At 34.9% G+C, this 19614-nt stretch overlaps 2 protein-coding genes and 1 non-coding gene across 3 annotated transcripts; 1 reads left to right on the top strand and 2 right to left on the bottom strand.

Moving 5' to 3' along the window:
* Positions 1-2457: 2457 nt before the first annotated feature.
* Positions 2458-2564, top strand: LOC120087367. Its single transcript, XR_005484505.1, has one exon. It is a non-coding gene; the product is annotated as a small nucleolar RNA R71 (small nucleolar RNA).
* A 5218-nt stretch (positions 2565-7782) lies between these two features.
* Positions 7783-11837, bottom strand: LOC120086326 (protein LTV1 homolog). The gene is made up of 5 exons (XM_039042914.1): positions 10985-11837; positions 10427-10843; positions 9060-9671; positions 8731-8858; positions 7783-8143 (listed from the first exon to the last, which is right to left on the bottom strand). The coding sequence occupies exons 1-5, from the start codon at positions 11444-11446 to the stop codon at positions 8140-8142; spliced, it is 1623 nt and encodes a 540-aa protein (XP_038898842.1). The 5' UTR covers positions 11447-11837; the 3' UTR covers positions 7783-8139.
* Positions 11838-14134: 2297 nt separating this feature from the next.
* On the bottom strand, positions 14135-18944 carry LOC120085321 (agamous-like MADS-box protein AP3). The gene is made up of 7 exons (XM_039041252.1): positions 18599-18944; positions 18449-18515; positions 18300-18361; positions 18129-18228; positions 15863-15904; positions 14801-14845; positions 14135-14716 (listed from the first exon to the last, which is right to left on the bottom strand). Exons 1-7 carry the CDS (start codon positions 18784-18786, stop codon positions 14492-14494), a joined length of 729 nt encoding a protein of 242 aa, XP_038897180.1. The 5' UTR covers positions 18787-18944; the 3' UTR covers positions 14135-14491.
* Between the last annotated feature and the right edge of the window lie 670 nt (positions 18945-19614).

Raw genomic sequence — 19614 nt, 5'->3', positions numbered from 1 at the left:
GCAAGGCGCCCTTTCTCAATCTAAACTCATGCCCGTTTAGCAGCAGAGTTGGATCATTTTATTTATGTATTGATCATGATTCCTACCTTCGTTTTGGCTTGCCCTCATGTGTGTCATGCGGACATTCAACTACTAGTAGGATCCGATCGCAACGTTATGGTTTTTTTTTTTTTGGAACCTAAAAATAGCAAGGTTGAAAATGAATACCGCACCCCCAAATTCAAACACAGCAATGTCCTCATTGCTGAAAGATTGAAAGAAGTCATGCGATCCTCTTAGAAAGTTTCGTAAAAAGTCAGTTTAAAAGAAAGCTGGCAGACCACTAACTTCTAGAAATATTTTATGAGTTGACTGTCCTAAAATTAAGTTGACTCTAGTATATACAAAAAAATAGAAGCATGTGTTTCATCATTGAAATCATAATTGGCAAAGAGAAATAATGTGGTGACTTACTAAATTAATCAATGTTAAATGATTGCACCGACTAAAGAGGATGCGATGATAAAATTTTTAAAGTTAAAATGCAATGCGATAGTGCAAAATTTGGAATAGACAAAGTCAAGGAGAGATACAACCCCCAAATTTACTCTGTCACCCGCATTATTTGTGAACGCATCCTGCTTTGTGACGAACTGCTCTCTTTGATTTGGATGACGGAATAAAGTAGTTGCGTCTTTCATGTAGCACCTCTGCAGTCGTTCACCACAATCATTGCAATGAAAACATTGAGAGGGTCAAATAGCAGACAGAGTTAACAAAATTGTTTACAACAATCGTTCAACACGATTGCGGCGCGGATTTTTTTTTTTTTTTCCTGTTTCAAAAAGACAAATATATGATAATAGTTAAAAGAAAGGTAAGGAAAGTTCATGAGTCATTGATAGGAAAAAGGATATTCCAAAAGGATTGTGTCCTTGATGAGCTTGAGTTGCATAGTAACGCAAGGACTACTTATTTCAATCTGGGCTTCTTACGTCCACGGCGGCTTTCTCATAATTTCTCGGTCTTCTGGAATCTTGATCGCCTTAATCCAGAGCTTTTTCCTATTGATGTTCATTACAATTTCCCCCTTGTGCACATCAATTTGAGTGCGACCGGTCGAGAGGAACGGTCGTCCCAATATGATGGGTGCATCTTCGTCCGCTTTATAGTCTAGAATGATGAAGTCTACCAGTAAGACAAATTTGTCAATTGAAATTGCAGCATCTTTCAACTCTCCCTCAGGATATATTCGGGATCTGTCCGCAAGTAGGAGAGTCTTCGTCGTGGGCGTGAGTTTGCCCATATTCAATCGTTTGAATATTGAAAGCGGCATTACATTTATACTCGCCCTAAGATCGCATAGTGCTTGACCAATGTAGACCCCTCCAATTGAGCATGGTATCGTGAAGATTCCTGGGTCGCACATTTTTGGTGGGATCATAGTATTTTGCGTTATTGCCTCTGTAGCGATCCTATCTTCATCATTCTGTTTCTTTTTCAATTTTTTCGGGAATGGTGGCAGTTGGACTTCTTCTATCTCGTGTTCTATAGACTTGCAGGTGGACGCAACTTCTGGGTTCATCTTCTCGAGCTCTTCTGAATCATATGTCAACTGGTCCTCGATTATCACCGCATTCAAGTTGGTCATGATGGGTTCCTCCCCTACTTCCACTGTCATTTTTTCGATTAACAAAGAGATTGTTAAGCATTGTTCCTTTCCTGTACCCCCAGAGTTGCGAGGGAGCTCAGTTGAGTTCGGCAACATTCCTTGTGGTCTATTTTTGAGTTCGTCCGTAATCTGTCCTAGCTGAATTTCAAGATTTCGGATGGACGTCGCTTAATTCTGAAGCACTGATTCATTCTTCTCAAGATACTACTTCAGCAAGCTCTCTAAGGATGAAGATTGCGGTGCCTGTGAACTACTAGCTTGGTTATGCGTTTGACCGTTTGTTCGCGGGAAAAATCCTGGTGGCCCTTCCTTTTGCACCACTGGTTGAAAGTTGTGTTGTTGATTTTTCCACGCGAAGTTAGGATGGTTTCTCCACCCAGGGTTGTACATATCAAAAAAAAGGGTATTCTTTATTAAGCATACTAACTACGGATTCCTTGGGCATTCTTCCATCGGATGTGCTTCTCCACAAATGACACAACTCGTGGTTGTTTGAACAATTGCGTTGACCTGCCCTTTTTGCATTCCCGTGCTATTGATTGCGATGTCTTGTATCAAACTCATCATCGCGTTCATTTGGGTTTGTAGGGATGCGATGGCCCCATTGTTCGCGTCGTTGTCTTTAATTCTTAATCTTGGATCGCTTTCTTGCCAATCCTCATGATTTTTAGAAATGCGATCAAGGCTATTCTTGGCCTCATCGTATGTTTTATCCAGCAGACCATCAGCTGCTGCCGCATTAGCAGCCGTCTGCGATGCAGGGTTTAATCCTTGGTAAAAAAATCTCCATCTGTAAGCAGTCTGGTAAGCCGTTATGCGGGCAATCTCTTACCAACCTCTTAAACCTCGCCCAGGCATCACTGAGCGATTCGTCAATTTCTTGTTCAAAATTCGTAATTAACTTCCTCCTTCTTGCATTCTCCGTTGGAGGGAAGTATTTCTTCATGAACTTTTCCACTACTTGTCCCCACGATGTTATCTCTCCCGGTTCGAGAGAATACGCCCATTTCCTTGCTTGATCGCATAAGGAAAATGGGAACAACGTTAGTCGAACCTCTTCACCAGAGATATTTGGGAATACAAAAGTGTTGCAAATCTCAATGAAACTCCAAAGATGGGCGTGCAAATCCTCGCCACGCCTTCCACCAAACTGTCTAGCCGTTTGAACCATCTGCAACATAACTGGTTTCATTTCAAACCTCGATTCATCCAGTGCTGGCCTCATGATTCCTGGAGAGAAATCATATAGGTTGGGCGACGCATAGTCTCGAATGGGTCTATTGTGGTCATTCGCCAAGAGGATGGGGTTGGCCATTATATTATTTGCGTTTTCGACCCTCTCTTTCGGTTGTTCCGCCATTCTTGGAGTTATGTCTTGTTGCTATTGGCGGCGGTTGTCTCTCAATCTTCGTCGAAACGTTCTTTCAATCTCTGAGTCGTAATTCGCCAGAGATTGAAAGCTGCAAAGAAAATCAAAAAATTACCGTTAGCACAATGTATTGCCGAAGTCCCCGGCAATGGCGCCAAAAACTTGATGTGTGATTTTATGCGATGAAATAATGGTAAAGAATGCGATGGTGGAAAATGTGTTGTGCATGCAAGTTTTCTCAGCAAGATCCAAGTATAAATTCTACTGAGTTACCTGGTAAGCCCAGGGTCGAACTCAGGAACTAAGGAAAACAGTATGCGATGGTAATTTTAGATCACTTTGCGGTAACAAATAAATCAAGTTGTTGATTGGATTGTTGTTTAAGGTATAAAAAAATATGCGGCGGAGTTGAGAAAAGAGTTAATATTACGAAAGATGCGATGAGTATGCAGGGGAACGGGTTGAGAAGGGGGTTTAGCTAACACTTCCTAGGATTGCGTTCATGTTATGCGATCATGTTACACACATACAACAGCAATCATCTCTCAATGAAAATGCTACGGCTTCTAGTTTTAGAACACATGCGATATATGTGATGATGTCTATAGGACTTACATCTAAGCCTCTATTCTTGTCTATGTGATGATGAATGACACACACATATACAAGGCGGTGTGATGCATGTTGACAAGCGATGCATGTTGACAAGTTATGGTAGTATATGAATGACACACACATATACTACCATAACCTATCTTTAGTGTGCATACGATGCATGTTGACAAGCTTATCTCTAAGTCCCTATCTCTTGCTTATGCAGATCTAATCTTGCTCTCTCGAGTCTAGATTCTAACCTAGCTCTATCAAGTCTTAGGTTCTTTCTTTATACTCTCTCTCGAGTAGCTCTAAAGGGTGTTGGGCGCAACATAAGACAAGATGATCGCATGCAATGAAGATCCTAGGTCATGTTAGTTAAGTACTTCTCAACTCATTCGATAGTTTTAGCTACTCATGCGTATTTCAAAAAGAGTGAACAGATGTAGAAAAGAAAGTTCCATTCTATATATATATAATTGAAGTACAGAATAACAATGCGGAATAAGAATAAAGAGCCTGGTAACAATTTCTTGCTTTCCAAGGCTTTTACACTGTTATTCTCTACTCTGCTCAAAAGATATTCTTGCTCTCGCAAGAATCAGCCCTTTCTTTGTTTTTTCACGCTCCCTGGCACTCTCTCGAGCTGACCAAGACGATATTCCGGCATCTTTTCCCTTCTCTCGCTTCCACCTTCTAAGTATAAGAAAACTAAGAACAAGTCTAACTATCGTCTATATGGTGAACTCTAAAAAACTCGGCAAACTAAAACTGGGCTAACTAAAAACTGAGCGATCCCTAAAACTCGGCGAACTCTCTAAAACTAGGCGATCTTCTTCAATGAAGGTGGCCTTTCGTATTTATAGAGCTTCAGGGTGAAAAGCTTCTTCTCTCTTATGATTGCACTGATGGAATGGCATTAATTCTCTGTCTGATGCGTCGAATAATTGTCACTGAAAATTTGAGTGTACTTGCTACAGTATGTCGTTAACGGCTTGTCAACTTAATTTGGAATCGACCGTCATCAGCTTTCTGTCCCATCNTCAACTTAATTTGGAATCGACCGTCATCAGCTTTCTGTCCCATCGTGATTTATTAAGCTTTCACCCAGATGCGCCCACCTTGATGCGCCAGCTCTATGCGGCCACCTTCTTAAGTAGATTTTTGCGAGCGCAAACGATCGCATAGCCTTGCGGTCACAATCTCTTAATGCGCTTGGGCGTTAATTTCTTCAGATTGCATTTCCGCCTTGCGCCAATGCATTTTCTGCACAAAATACATAAGTTAGTTGTTTTAATGCGATGGATACATGCGATCGCAATGTTGTGAACTTAATGCTTTTGGACGCAATATTGTATATTTTTACCATCGCAATCCTGCATTGTTTTATAACTTTGCGCTGTAATAACGTGCATTTTTACCTGTTATCAACGTCCAAGATGAAACTAAGTGCATGCCTCCTTAGGGTTTGTGCATTAAAACCATCCTTTTGAGGTTTATACTTCCCAAGTGACTTCTCAAATGCCTAACACCTTGGCTCATGCGTCCAAGCATGTTGTCCCCTCATGGTATGCATTTGCCTCGTCTCTCCTAGGGTTTCTTGGTGCAAATTTCTCCTAAATGGTTATCTCATGCTCTACTCTCACCCTTCATATACTTTAAATGGCATTCACATAGCCTTCTATGCGTCCACCACAATTCCTAAGTGTCCAACCCTTCAAACTTCAAGGTTCTACCTACTTATTGTGTCATATGCTATCCAACACTTAGCCAAATTTCCAACCTGGACCTCTTATGATTCACTACCTTCTTGTTATGCGTCCAACCCTAGTTTTCTCACTTAGTTATATATAGTTCAACGCATAGTTGTCCAATACTTAACCATTTCTCTCCCCATGCATTAGACACCAAAAAATGGTTTTTCTTGCCTTAGCATGCATCCAAGTGAGCCTATTCTTGTCCAAGCATGCATCCAAAACTCCTACAATTCTAATTATGCTTCCAGTTCTAGGGTGACTCATACCATACTTAGTACTTATTTCAAATTCCTTCTTCTTCCTTGGACTAGACGTTCACCTTGTCTTTCTAACACTTGAATTCCAACTCCTAGATCAACCACATGTTTCCCATACTTAGAAATTTTCCTAAGTGCTAATACTTCCTTCAAAGCATAGTTTAGGTACTTAGCCCATCTTTTCCTTTCTAGGCTTTTAAGTCTAAACTCTTTTCTTAACCTAAGGAATCCTGTGAGGACTCAAGTGTCACATAAAAAAAATATAGAAGGTTTCATATGACAATAAGAAATTACTAACTACGTGACAAAAATGAAAGGTAATCAGAAGGCAATCAAAAGGTAATTAGATGCAATCCGAAAACTACTAACTATGTGATAAAAAATAGAGGTAATCAGACAGTAAACACAATGTAATTAGGTGACAATTAATAAAAGGTAATAGTAACATAAGGTAATCATACAACAATCGGATAGCAATCAATGTCAAATAGCAATTCAACAACAATCAGATAGTAAACCAATATCATTAGCAACAGGTATAAGAAAGCAATTAGATAACAACCAGTATGAAATAACAACCAAACAGTAATCAGACAACAATCAGATAGCCATTGATATCATTGGCAATCAGATAGTAACATATGACAATTAGATGCAAGCATGCTTTTTTTAACTGTGAAGGCATTTTGATCATCTGATTATTTCAGTTGTGCTAGGCTTGTTATTTTGCCGTTTTTTGCCAAATGCATATATGGAGATCATTATGGACTTAATTTTAGTATTCTTTTTTGACAGCCTTGCAACTACCCCAACATATAAACTTTCATATTTAAATTCATGAACATATTTTATGAATGTATATAGCTCTTCAATACATGATTTTACGAATTCCCATCTATTAATATACTTTAATCCTCAAATATATTTAACTGACTCTTCATTCATGCCTAACTTATCTAAAATTAAAACATGTTTAACTTTCAACAAATACACCACTAAACCACTAATCTATGGTAGTCACATTTTAATAGATTCTCGTTTCATATTTTTCTAAACTATATAAACAAACACATCGATTGATACCAACAAAAGAAAAAATCAATTGTTTCGGTTGTGCATAAGGAAGGGTAAATTTTCTAATCCTAATATCCTTTGTTCATGTCTATGCTTAGTTAGATTGCTTTTGAGGTCAAGAGCTAGTAGAAATTCAAATTTCCTACTTCTTGTTCAAAGAGAATGCGTCTAAATCAATTGAGCTATTCAAAAATCGGACAACTTAAATAATCTATTACATCAATGAGAGCGAAATATTCTAGGCATTCCATTTTTAATAAAACACCGCATGCATGAAAGAAACATGATATATCATCCACCCCGTGTGACAGGAAAATCCATTTTAATTAAAACACTAATAATGCTTATTTATAACTCAACCCCACTTCGTAAAAGTTAAAATAATTAGGACTCTCCACTGTCCTTTGAAATTCAAGACTTAAATAAAGTATATGTCACAAGAAACATCAATCTTAAATTGCAGGGAGTTGATACCACACAGATATAGCATGGAAGCAGCTACACTTACCTCAGTCGCTCTTCGCTATTTATTCTTTGGTGTAATGATGTTTACTATCACAACGGCGATATTCGAAACCGCTGAACCGTTGACAACTTATGGCAACTATGAATCTCAAGTGAAGCAAGATGATGTTCGTTTGAAGGTCGAGTCGGAAGAAATTGTGGCAGAGGCAGACTACGGCCCCTGGAATCCAAACCCCATGTTTGGGGGAGGAAGAGCAGGCCGCATTCCCCATTAAGTTGAAAAGTGATGAACTTGAAATTACTTGTATTGAAGGGTTAGTTTCCTCCATAGTAATTATATATGATTTAATTGGCACCCCCACATAGTTATAATATTATGAAACAAAGTCCTAATAGATCTTTCATAGCATTGTCAAAAGTAGCGACAAACCACCGTAAGATGTGTTTTATAAAAGTTATAAATTCCAGTACGAGTATGAATATTACGTCTATCTAAATTTGTAATTCGAAACAATTAAATCACTAATTTGAATAACTCTGTACCTTTGTTGATATTTTACCGGTACATTCATGAAATCGAATTCTTTATCTTAATCCTTAAATTGTCACCATTCATTTAAATAACTGTCATAATCTCAACTTAAATGTTATTAGAAGAACAAAAATACAAATTCATGGTCCGAGAAGTATGCAAGTTGAAGCAAACGACTTCAGTTTTAATAAATATGCTTTCGTTCGAACACACATCATAAGATGTGTTATAGACGCTTTTCTTTAGACTAATCATATAAAGAATCAGATCCGTATGTGGTGGATATCAGGGAAATCCTTGAACAGATTAAGCCTTTTCTTATTTTCCTCTCCTTTCTCCACACATTTGGATCATTGGCTACTTTGTTCTGTACAAGTATTGTTCCGCAAACTCCCAGCACCACGAATGGGAAAAAAAAATGTTCAATTTTCTAGCCCCTCTCACCTGAAAATAAAATACTTATGATCATTATAAAAATAATTGATCTTTGTCCATCTCCGTAGCGTTGCACAGTTGCACTAGACAAGTGGTTCGTTTAATAAATTGTTAGCTCAAGCCATATCATTCGAAAAGGCATACTGAGCTGTAAAAGTCACACCACATTCAAAATTCCAATTAGCATCGACACCCAATGATAAATTACCAATTAACACAAAGGCTTAAGCTTATGGGTGAAAGTAAATTTAATATTATATCAATATTTTAACACTAAAAAACAATACAAACATGCAAGACAGCAATTACAAGCTCACCATTATTCATCTTTAGTTTTACATAGAAATTAATAAAAATAATAGTAAAAATAAACGAAACTGTTTTTCAGGCTGACAAATCATAGCACCTCATTTTGTTCAAAGACCTTGGGTAGTCTACAATTTTACAAGTTATAAAGGCAAAACAAGTAAAATGAACGAAATTACTCCAATAAACTATTGATTTTTCAGTTCCTTTCTATCAACAACAGGAGAGGACCCATCACATCTTAGACATACCAATAAAAAATTCTGAAACAGTTTTTGCTTGGTACTTACATAAGATGAATAGATGCTGGACCAGAAAAGGCAACTACTTTCTGAGCACGATGAGCTTCCCCCTTGTAAAGGCCTTTCATTTCTTTTTTCGTGCGGCGTGCTTCACGACGTGCTTCTTTAATCGCAGCCTGCATGGATTAAGGAGGTCTTCATCACATAATAATAAATGGCAGGCTAATTTAAATGCACAGGCAAAATTATAACTATAATTTAGACTTGGTCTAAAATTAGCACAAAGATTTATACCTAAATGTTATACAGATATCTCTAAATCTTTGAAAACTCCGTGAATGAAATAAAACACAAAATGATAAGGTAAGCCTGCTTACCTTTCTCTCCTTCTTTTCTTCTTTGGACTCCTGACTGTGCGACTTCCTCTTCTGAGGTTCGGTTCTCAACTTGCCAATATCTATCACTTTGTCGACTTTTCGACCATGAGGTAGGAAGTCCACTGGTAGCTTCTCTTTTCCCCGAAGAGTTATCACAGGATTATTGGAATTAAGAGCTCCAGAGACAGTTTCTGCCAACTTCTTCCTTCTGGTCATTTCAGGAGCCATGATCTTCCCAGGATGGTTATTGAGATTAGAACATGTAGAGACAATGGTCTCACAGTCCCAAACTTCAGATTCGTCACTGCTCTCCTCAAATATAAATTCATCTTCAATGTCATCATCTTCATTTTGATATTTCTCAGCATATTCCATACACCGATGAATTACATCACTGGCAGACTGCAAAAGCTCTAAATCTTCTAATCCTTCTTTACCATTCAATATATCTGCAGGAGCCTTATATCCTTGCTCAAGTTCAAACTCATCCTTACTATGATTGCCAAGGGCATGATTGAGCTTTTGGGCAAGAGATTCGTCTTCTTCAGCTATGCAGGGTTCGTCACAATCAGTGCCCTCATTGTCACTAGATGCATAGTCCCGGTTCAACAGCTGCATCCATCAGAAACGGTGAGGTAAATACAAAAAAATCCTCACAGGAAACTGTTGGAAGGAAAGACGATAACAAACATCTCAAGCCATGAAGAAAAGGAAATGATAGGCCCCATTACTAGCTCAAAATCACTAATCACTAAGATAAAAAAATGGAAAGGAAGGGTTACTCCTGAAAGCATTCAAGAGCCTTCCAACCTCCAAGGAAAATATAGCTGGATCCTACACTGTCACGTTCTCTCAGATAATTCATTGTTTGCTTTACAGTTTATTGTCTACTAGCCCAATAAATGACTGACATACAACAGGATCTTATTTAAAAAAAACTATGTCATTTCATTCACCGAGAGATCCCTCAGAGAGTAATTCCAGTTTGAAAAAAAAGAAATTTTAGGCAAATTTTGCTTAAGGCCCAGCCTAGATATTAAAAAAATCCAAGTAAAATATCAAAGATAGATAATAAGCACTAAAAAATGTGAAAATCGAAATTAAAAGTCACTGTTAGAAAATTTGAGGGTGTATACTTTGAGAAGTACAGACAATCAAACCATGATCTGAAAAGGTCAAACATAAAGCATTCTTCAATTGCAAACAAATAGAGTACTGAAGTCTAACATTTCAGAATAACCAAACAGATTTCAAAATGAAACCAAAAAAGGATATAATCTTCCTAGCTACAGAAACAAGTTAATAGTCACAAGAATGTAAGAATCAGAAATCTACAGAACTGGAATGCATAACTAATGGGAACTCACAGTGTCAAATTGATCATCCAAAAGACGACGAGTTCGTGGCTTATCAACGTCACTATTCTCGCTTACTTCTTCCAAATGGTCCATATCAGCGTCCTCAAAAATGTTGTCACCAAAAGATTTGTTGTCAACTAAATGGCTTCCTGCCGTCCTCTCAACATCCTCAACCACAGTAAACTTATTGTCCGTAGTATCATCCTCCCCTTCTTCACACAAGTTTGCCTGAACTACGAAGTCCTCTTCTAAGTCCTCGACATCAGAACCAAATCGCGATAAATCATCATCATCAAGCAGTGCAGCTATTTCAGGGTCAACAACATTTTGAACCCTGACTCCAACAGTCTTGGACGCAACTTTGTAGATGTTCCCATCGGCATCAATGTTCCCTTTAGAAACAATCACTCTGGAGGCATCATACGCCTACAAAACAATCGAAGAAACGTTGTTGTACGAAAGGGGAAAAAAGCTTATCCAGAAACAACACAATATGACGAATAATTATGAATACAGTCTAAATCCCAAACCATATCTTGTATTCTAAAACAAAACAAAACAACCAACCTTCTCATCTCGTGGAACCTGATTCAGCTTGGCCTTGGGGTTCTGATAAAACGCCGAACCACCACCCGTATTCTTAATCTCCCGAAGGTGCAGCAAATAATTGTAACCATCATCAGGGAACCCTAGCTCCAAAATCTCCCTTCTGACGTTTTCGGGTAACGGTGCTGTTCCACCAACTTCCTCACGCAACCGCAAAGACGGCCCAAAACCTCCATTATCTTCATCATCATAATCTTCAGGAGCATCGGCAAATATTGAGTTAGGATCTTCATCGTAGCAGGCAGAACCGGAAGCATCGGCAGGACCATCATCAAAGGCAGGGAGACTATAAGAGTGGTTGTCAACACGTACAAAAACACGGTCGGTGGCGGCAGTTCCATCGTAATTTGGATCAGATGAGTCACGAGCAAGTAATTGGAAAGTTGCGGATTTCTTCTTGTCGAAGAACTTCTTCTTCCCCATTGCGAGTCGACTAAAGTAAACCGAAGAACGCTTAGATGTAGAATGGACCCAATAGCACTACGAAGCAGAGAGTAACGAGTAAAGTGGGAGAGGTGGGCGGCGACGGTTCCTTTTGCAGTTGCCAGAAGGCAACGAAGCTGGTGCTGCTGAGAATGGAAACTCAACAGGGGCAGTGGTACGTCGATGGCGGACTGGCGGGGGTTATTTCAAATACTTGGGACAGCGGCGACAAGCGGACATGAAAGGGAGGGCGGCGACAAGCGGACATGAAAGGGAGGGCGGCGACGGTAGTTGGCGGTGAGAGAGTGAGGTACGGTGGAGAGATGGTCGGAAGTCGGAAGTCGGAATTTAGAATGAGAGAGAGGAGGAGAAGGAAATATATGGATTTAGGGTTTATAAAATTAATGGATTTTTATATTTGTGGACCAATCTTGTGAATTTGGGCTTTAGTATGGAATCTGAAATTCTGGGCTTGGGAGCTGGATATATATGTATTTGGTTTCATTACCCGGATCGGTTCGGTTTTTGTTTCAACAATGGACCGAATATCGCTTTTTCAAACAAGGAACCGAAATTTTCCAACTAACCACTAAGTCTGTTTGGCTCGGTTCGGTTACTTTATTGTTTTTTCGTTTCATCTGCACCCACTGAAATAAATATATTTTATAGAGAAATATCTAAGTAAAACTACACTCATCTTCGTACAGTCTAAACTATATCAATAAAAACCTATCATGTGATAAATTTTCTTCTAAAATATAGATTATTTTTTTGACCATGTAAAAGAAATGGGAGGTATAGATTAAGTACAACTTAGGCTAAATCTAGGTTATTACCCTATTTCACATATGAACATAAAATATACTTTAGACAAAGCCTAAGTTATAATAAATTATCAAATCTAGCAAATTATTTAAACATGTGCTACAAATGGAAAATAACTTATATTTTTAATTAAATTCAATGCTAAAAGTATCAATGATAGATTTCAAATACGAGTTCTTATTTGTGTTTTTAGTGATTGTTTATTTGTTGAGATAAGATATTTTTTTAATGAATAATTTCAAAATATTCATATAACAACGTTATGTTTGTTTTATTGGATTTGTGTATGAGGGTGTCTCTTAAGATTATGTGGTGATACCTATAACTTTCTTACTAATCTTTAGTATTTTTCATATTACCTTAGTATAATGTAAATATGTTAACATTTTGGTTTCATTAATTTCATGTTATCTTTATATAAAAAAAATAAATAAATAAATCATGTTATGACTATATTGTAATATTATATTGATTCTCCCTCAAAATAAAAATATATATCATATTGATTCAACTTTAACGTAGTTGACCCTTAAATAATAGATAATGCTTTTAGTAGATTATATTGATCACATTCTCAAATTAAATTTGTTTAGATGAATAATATTTATTTATACGGGATGGATGTGTGTGTTTAAAAACGTGTAATTAGTCCTGAATTTTAAAAACTGCAAATAAATAATTAAACTCTCGTTTGGTAATCATTTTGTTTTTTAATTTTTTTTTTTTTGAAAATTAATTATATGACACTACTTCCACCTCCAAATTTCTTTTTTTTGTTATCTAGTTTAAAAATCAAGTCAAAATTTGAGAACTAAAATGAGTAGCTTTCAAAGAGTCGTTTTTGTTTTTTAATTTGACTAAGAATTCGATCATGGTACTTAACAAAGATGTAAATCATTGTAAGAAAAGTAGATAAAATAGGTTTAATTTTCAAAAACAAAAATAAAAAATCAGATGTTTATCAAGGAGCCTAGAAAAATCATTTCATTATTATGTCCATAGGAGAGAATTACTCTTTTTTTCACGGCAGTATGTGAGGTGAAAAATGGAAACTCCAAGCATAAAATTGATAAAATTAGCCTTATTTCTAAGAGAGAGAACGTAGTAAATACAAATTAAATGTATTGGCAACTAATAGAAAAAGTATAATAAAATAATATTTTCTCAAAAAAATGAATATTGCACTTAAAATTTCAGTTAAAAATAAATCAAGATGCTATTTAATTTCTCTAAGGACTACTGGCACAAATAGCAAAACAAAAATATTGCAAATTTGGCAAAATTTAAAACAATTTGAAGACATAACAAAATCAATTTTTTAAATCTTAAAATTACAAATTGCTCACTTTAATTTAGTAGGGCATGTTATCTATGCTCGCTTTGATTTCATGCATTAAGTTAATTGGCATACAAATGCGTAAGTAATCACGAACTTTGTGGTTCAAATTCCCCAACCTCAATTATACTATTAAAAAAACTCTTAATGTTATCAATGACATAAAGGGTTTGTTTAGTTAGCATTTTCAAGTATTTAATTTAAAAAATAAGTCATTTCGAGAAAAAAAAAATTAGAATGTTCAACAACCACTCAAAATAACCTTTGAAGTACATTTTCAACCATTTTTTTGGTAAAAAGTGATAAAATAACAATAAATTTTTTTAGAAAACACTTTTTTCTCAAGTCAATCCAAACCAATCCAACATTTACTACCAAAATGAGCAAAACTCAATTAATATAGTGTTTATAATATCAACTTCAAAGTTAGAGATTTGATTTCCTCACCTCATATATTATAGGAAAAAAAAACAACAATCTATCACTAATATAGGAGTCTATCATGGATAGAATAACACGTAGTAGAATAGAGTTTATAATAGGCAATATTTGAGATGAAACAAAGAAAAACAAAGTCAATGGGTAGGGTTTATTAAGAAGTTGAGAAAGAGAGTATGGTGTGTCTCCAAATAACCCCGTGATGTGTCATCACTCATCACAAACTTAGACAAGAAAAGAAACCCCATATGATCAGCTAGAAACAATTCATAATCTCCTCGAAAGGGTGTGTCGTGAAACAACAGGTGAGTGAAGGAAAAAAGGGGAACAAAATAAAAACATATATGTAGAGATAAAGTTGAGATGTGAGTTTGGGTTTTGATGGGCATGGGAATTAAGTCATGCAAGCATTATAGTAAAAGAGAGTGGTAATTTGGCATAATGAACTACTCGAGGAGTGGATAGGTAGTGAGATCTGAAGGGGGAGGATGATGAACGTGAATGTTGGGATGGTTGTGGTTGTCGTTGTGGTTAGGCTGGAGTCGCAATGCGAATATGCGAGGATGCCCACCGCCTGAGAACCCCATAATTGAATCATAATCTCCTATTCCTACTCCTACTCCTCCATTGTCTACAAGCCCATAATGTGGATCTTCCTCTGTTGCAATGTCCTACATCGCAAATATATATGCCATTCTCATCACAAAACTCTATATGTACGTATTTTTTCAACTACAGTCAATTATCACACTTACAAACTCCTGGAGAAGCCTCTTGTGTATATCTCCTACGCTCTTTAACTGCATTTTCACACATCAAAAGAATTCCATGTTAGTTGAAAATTAGTTGGGTGCATCTAAGGTTGCATTCATCATATCTAACCACAATTTGTCACGTGATTAACTCTTATTTTTTACCTCTTTTTTTCTTATATGATTGGAATATGTTGCACAAATAAATGTTAGTAGCCTAGATTGTCCTGAAGTATGATGCAAGTTATTCTAAACATATACTTATTGTGTCAAAATGAGCATAACTCATCTGAAGTAGATCTTGTTATCATTCAACTTTAAAGTCAGATGTTCGATTCTCACATCTCATATATTATCAGGAGACCGACCAAAAAAAAAAACTCTTCTTGTGTGACTCTTGGAGAATACTATTTTATAATGAAACTTATTTTAAACAATATTTGAAAAAACCGATATAGAATAGTAATACTAGGATACTAACTAGATTGCAATCCAATCACAATGTTTTATGTGGTTTTTTTTAAATGCCTACTAGCGAGTGAAGTAATATTCACGTAAAGACATTGCAATAATAAATAAAAAAATACATAGGTGCATCCAAGGTTCATTCATCTGATTTGTATAATCCATCCAATTATTCGATCATAGTTAGCTACATGACTAACATTATTTTTTAGTTTTTTTCTTGTGTGATGGAGTTAGGTTGCAAAAAAAATTGATTTTATGCAAAAGGGAAAAAAAAGAAAACCATTCCAAACATAGTTATTGTGACTATGAAAATATTGCTCCTAAAATATAATGAAACTTACTGCAAACAATCTTTTGAAAAACAAATATATAATGGGTAATACTTGTCTGCTAGCTAGATTTTAATAAATTTTTTCATCCAATTACAAGTTCTATGTGGTAATTTTTTTTTCGTCTTTAAATTTTTTTAATGCATTTAAGCTATCAGTTGAGTATTACTCAATTAGAAATAGTAACCAAACTACAAATTTTTGTAGGATATTTAAAGATAAACCTACCAAACAACGTTTCAATAATAAATGATATGATTTGAATTACCTTCTTCTTGTGCGTTTCAATCTGGTTTGTTATCACCCGATACTGTTGAACAAAGTTTCAAATTCAATTGGTCAATATTATACATAGAAAAACATGATAATATGCAAAGATAAATATTTACCGTTGCACTGTATGCAAGATCCCTACTATATATATTTTAACCATTATGTAACTATAAAGATGAACTTACTATCCATAAGTGGAATGATATCCCTAGAAGCTAGCTCGATTGAATTAGGGTGTGTATATGATTTTTTTTTAAATATTTTTTTCTCTAGTCAATCCAAACATGTCTTTAATGTCGACCATAATTTTAAGTGAATAATATATGCTCAATTGAAGTCATTAGGATATAGTTTATTTTTAATGAAATATTTTAATACACATAATTTAAGATGTTAAAAAGAGAGATTATGAATGCTTAAACTTATTTTTTTTAAAGGAAAAATAAAAGTGCTTCATTGAATAGTAAGAAGGTACGAAAATGAGGCTAAAGAAAAGTCTTTCAATTTAAAGAAATGGTAGATGCATCATAATTATAAAATAATTTGTGTTTAGTATACCCAATTTATTCATTGTCGAATATGACTCTAAATATTTTGGTGCACTTTTAAATAGACAAAAATCAATATAATATTGAGTTTTACACTTTTAAAATGTGATTTTCATACTATAGAAATCAATTTGAAATGAATAAAAACATATTTTAATTTATTTTGAACCTACAAAAGTGATTTTTGAGAATTTTAAAATCATTCACAAACATGTTTTTATTCGTGTTTGATTTAAACATTCAATCCACTTTTTTTAACTATATCCAATTATTTTCCAAATAAGGATTAGGTTAGAACTTCAATTATTGTGTATTCTTTTGATACAACTTATACTTAATACTACACATAAGTTTGTATCACCAAGATTTATGGTTTATGGTTGTTTGAAGAACTTATTTGAAAAGCAACAATACTTTCCCAGCAAGAATCTCTAATTTGACCATCACTATAAATTCAACCTTTTAATTTTGGAAAAGTAAAAATATTTTTCTCCAACGTTTAACATTTTTTTCTCCTACTAGTACAAAACTGACCAGCCTAACAGCATATATTGGAGTAATTTTAAAAACATTAAAATCACTTTTATTATATACAAAATTTTCATAAACATGTCTTTAATCATTCAAAATTAATTCAAATATTTAATTCTTATATGTAATTTTTATGTTGTCTAAATATATTTCAAAGGATTAAAAACACTTTTCATCATGATTTTGAAAATGACAAAATAATTTTAACCATTTTAAAATTACTTTGAAACAAATCTTAAGTATTTTTCGATTCAAACTAGATTTAAAATTATGATAAGGCAAAAGTTTTTTAACTACTTTGCTAATAATCCTTCATAGTATCTTTTCTTACATATATGCGAATCTTTTAAAAAAAATATTATTATTTTAATATTTATCGACTAAATATAGGGTTGAAAGAAAAGAAATTACAAAATTAGGGTAGTCTCTTATATTTCAAGTTAGTCCTTTATCTTTGCTTCAACACTACCACTATCCTATTTTTGTCAAGAGTTTCGTCTTTAACCTTATTTCTAAAATTTGTTTCTTCAATCACTTAACTTTCAGAAAAAATTTCCCAAAGACCTCAATTTTGTCATTATTTTCAAAAACTATATTATTCTTGAACTTACTCCATATATGCATTAATAAAATATCATTTCTAAAATAATAATAATAATAAACACTTTAGAGAATCAATAACTTGGTTACTTTAGTTTGATATCTACTTAGACACTTTTCAAAATCCAAATCAAATCTCAAAAACTATTAGGAAGTAGTTTTTTTTTTCTTTTTTTCTGATTGAATTTAGAACTCAGCTAAGATTTTAAATGCTATTTAGAATATATAAAAACTATAATATAGAAATGGTTATAAAACAAGCAAAATTCTTGAAAACCCAACAGGATCTTCATTGGTACTCAATCTCTACAGAAATAGGTCATCATAGTTTAAAATTTTTTTTTAAAAAAAAATCTAAAATTAGCCACTAAATAAGATTGATTTATTAATCAATCTTTAAAAAAGGTTAAAGATGAAACCCAACTCCCAAGACAACTACTGATCTGAGTTATAGAACTAACTCAAGAAAAGAAAAAAGAAAAAAGACTGAGATTATAATTATAAACATAGCTCTAAATAAATAGAATGGAGGTAATTATTATTTAAAAAAGAAAAAGAAAAAAATGGAATTGTGAGACACACCTTGCGTTCACGGATGATCCTGACAGCGTTATCCATATCTTGTTCGAGACAGCGCAGTTCTTCAAAGCTCAGATCATTCATACATTCCCCCATCCTCTGCCTGTATAAATTAAAATATATATTTTTATAAAAAAAAGAGTAGAGATTCGGAGGAGGATGGAATAAACATACTTAATCTGCCTCCGGAGATTTCGATGCACATCTTTGAGCTTCTTGAGATTCTCTTGCATTCTCTGCCAGACGACCCCCCAAAAATTAATTACACATAGAAGAATGATGAATTGAGTAAATTAATTGAGAGAGAGAGAGAAGGAAGAGACCTCATAGTGAGAGACCCATAAATCAACGCCTAAAGTCTTCTGGTACTGATCAAAAAGCTCCTTGGTCCTAAATCAATTAAACAGATGATCAGAGAGGAAGAGAAGAAGAAGAAGAAAAAAAGAGAAGGGGTTGGAGAATGGGGTGATTACGAAGTGGCAGGGCTGATATACTCATGGAGTTTTCCAGTGCTGGAGAACATGATAATGGAGACTTTGGCATCGCAGAGAACGGTGAGTTCGTTGGCTTTCTTGAAGAGGCCGTTGCGTCGCTTGGAGTAAGTGACTTGCCTGTTTGTAGGGTTTTCGATTCTCTTGATCTGGATCTTCCCACGAGCCATTTTTTGTTCTTCTTCTTGTGTGAGGGGAAATGGAGGAGGAGGAGTGAAGGAAGAAAAGGGAGAAATGAATTAGAGGAGAAGAGGAATTGCCGGAAATGGAAAGTTTGGGGCTAATTTGTTGAAAGGTATTGCAGGTTTTACAATAAACCTCGTAATGTCTTTGTTCTGCTTTTTCATCCATAAACTCTCTCTTTTACTTTCTGCCCTCACTGGGGACCATCACTTTCCCCTCCTCTCTCAATTCCATTTCCAACTATCAAAATTACTTTTTTGGACTTTTGTGGTAGTTAGAATGTAATCACGATTACTTATCTATTGGAAGGACTAAAAATGAGATCAAGAGTTGGATTGAAAACTATGGAAACGGAATGAATTTGATATTATAAATTGAATCCAAAACACTCATCAATTATTATATTCCATTCTAAACTCATCTCATTCTAGCAAAATCAATAGTTGTCACGTGACAAATTCTTCTTACTTCTTTTTTCGATTTATTTTTTTTGTGTGTGAATGATTTGAAAATGATGTATAGAGATGGATGCATCATGGGATACACCGACGTATTATCCTCCGACTATTTTCCCACTACTCTTGGATATATTCTACTATCATCAAGCACATTACAAAAATAAAAGAAAATTTTACCATGTGAGAAATTATGATTTGAAAATTTAGTGAGATGGACAAACATAGGTGTTACACGAATACACCTAAATATTTTCTCTTTTATTTTTCATTCCATATAATTTTTTTTGTATCATAGTTAGGGAATTCAAACTTCATATTTTTTTATCGTTAACATATTCGCATGTTAGGATGTTGAGC

Source organism: Benincasa hispida, chromosome 9 (assembly GCF_009727055.1).
Source record: "Benincasa hispida cultivar B227 chromosome 9, ASM972705v1, whole genome shotgun sequence".
Taxonomy (NCBI): domain Eukaryota; kingdom Viridiplantae; phylum Streptophyta; class Magnoliopsida; order Cucurbitales; family Cucurbitaceae; genus Benincasa; species Benincasa hispida.
The sequence above is the reverse complement of the archived record's forward strand: the minus strand, read 5'-3'. Positions and strand labels throughout refer to the sequence as shown.

What these genes read in the sequence shown, in the direction of transcription:
- LOC120085321 (XM_039041252.1), bottom strand. Translation starts at nt 18,786, where the DNA reads ATGGCTCGTGGGAAGATCCAGATCAAGAGAATCGAAAACCCTACAAAC. An exon ending in TATGGGTCTCTCACTATGAG is followed by an intron (nt 18,362 to 18,448) that starts GTCTCTTCCTTC and finishes GTCGTCTGGCAG; the next exon opens with AGAATGCAAGAGAATCTCAA. An exon ending in GGATCATCCGTGAACGCAAG is followed by an intron (nt 15,905 to 18,128) that starts GTGTGTCTCACA and finishes TTTGTTCAACAG; the next exon opens with TATCGGGTGATAACAAACCA.
- LOC120086326 (XM_039042914.1), bottom strand. Translation starts at nt 11,446, where the DNA reads ATGGGGAAGAAGAAGTTCTTCGACAAGAAGAAATCCGCAACTTTCCAA. An exon ending in TGGATGATCAATTTGACACT is followed by an intron (nt 9,672 to 10,426) that starts GTGAGTTCCCAT and finishes TGATGGATGCAG; the next exon opens with CTGTTGAACCGGGACTATGC. An exon ending in AAGAAAAGAAGGAGAGAAAG is followed by an intron (nt 8,859 to 9,059) that starts GTAAGCAGGCTT and finishes TAATCCATGCAG; the next exon opens with GCTGCGATTAAAGAAGCACG.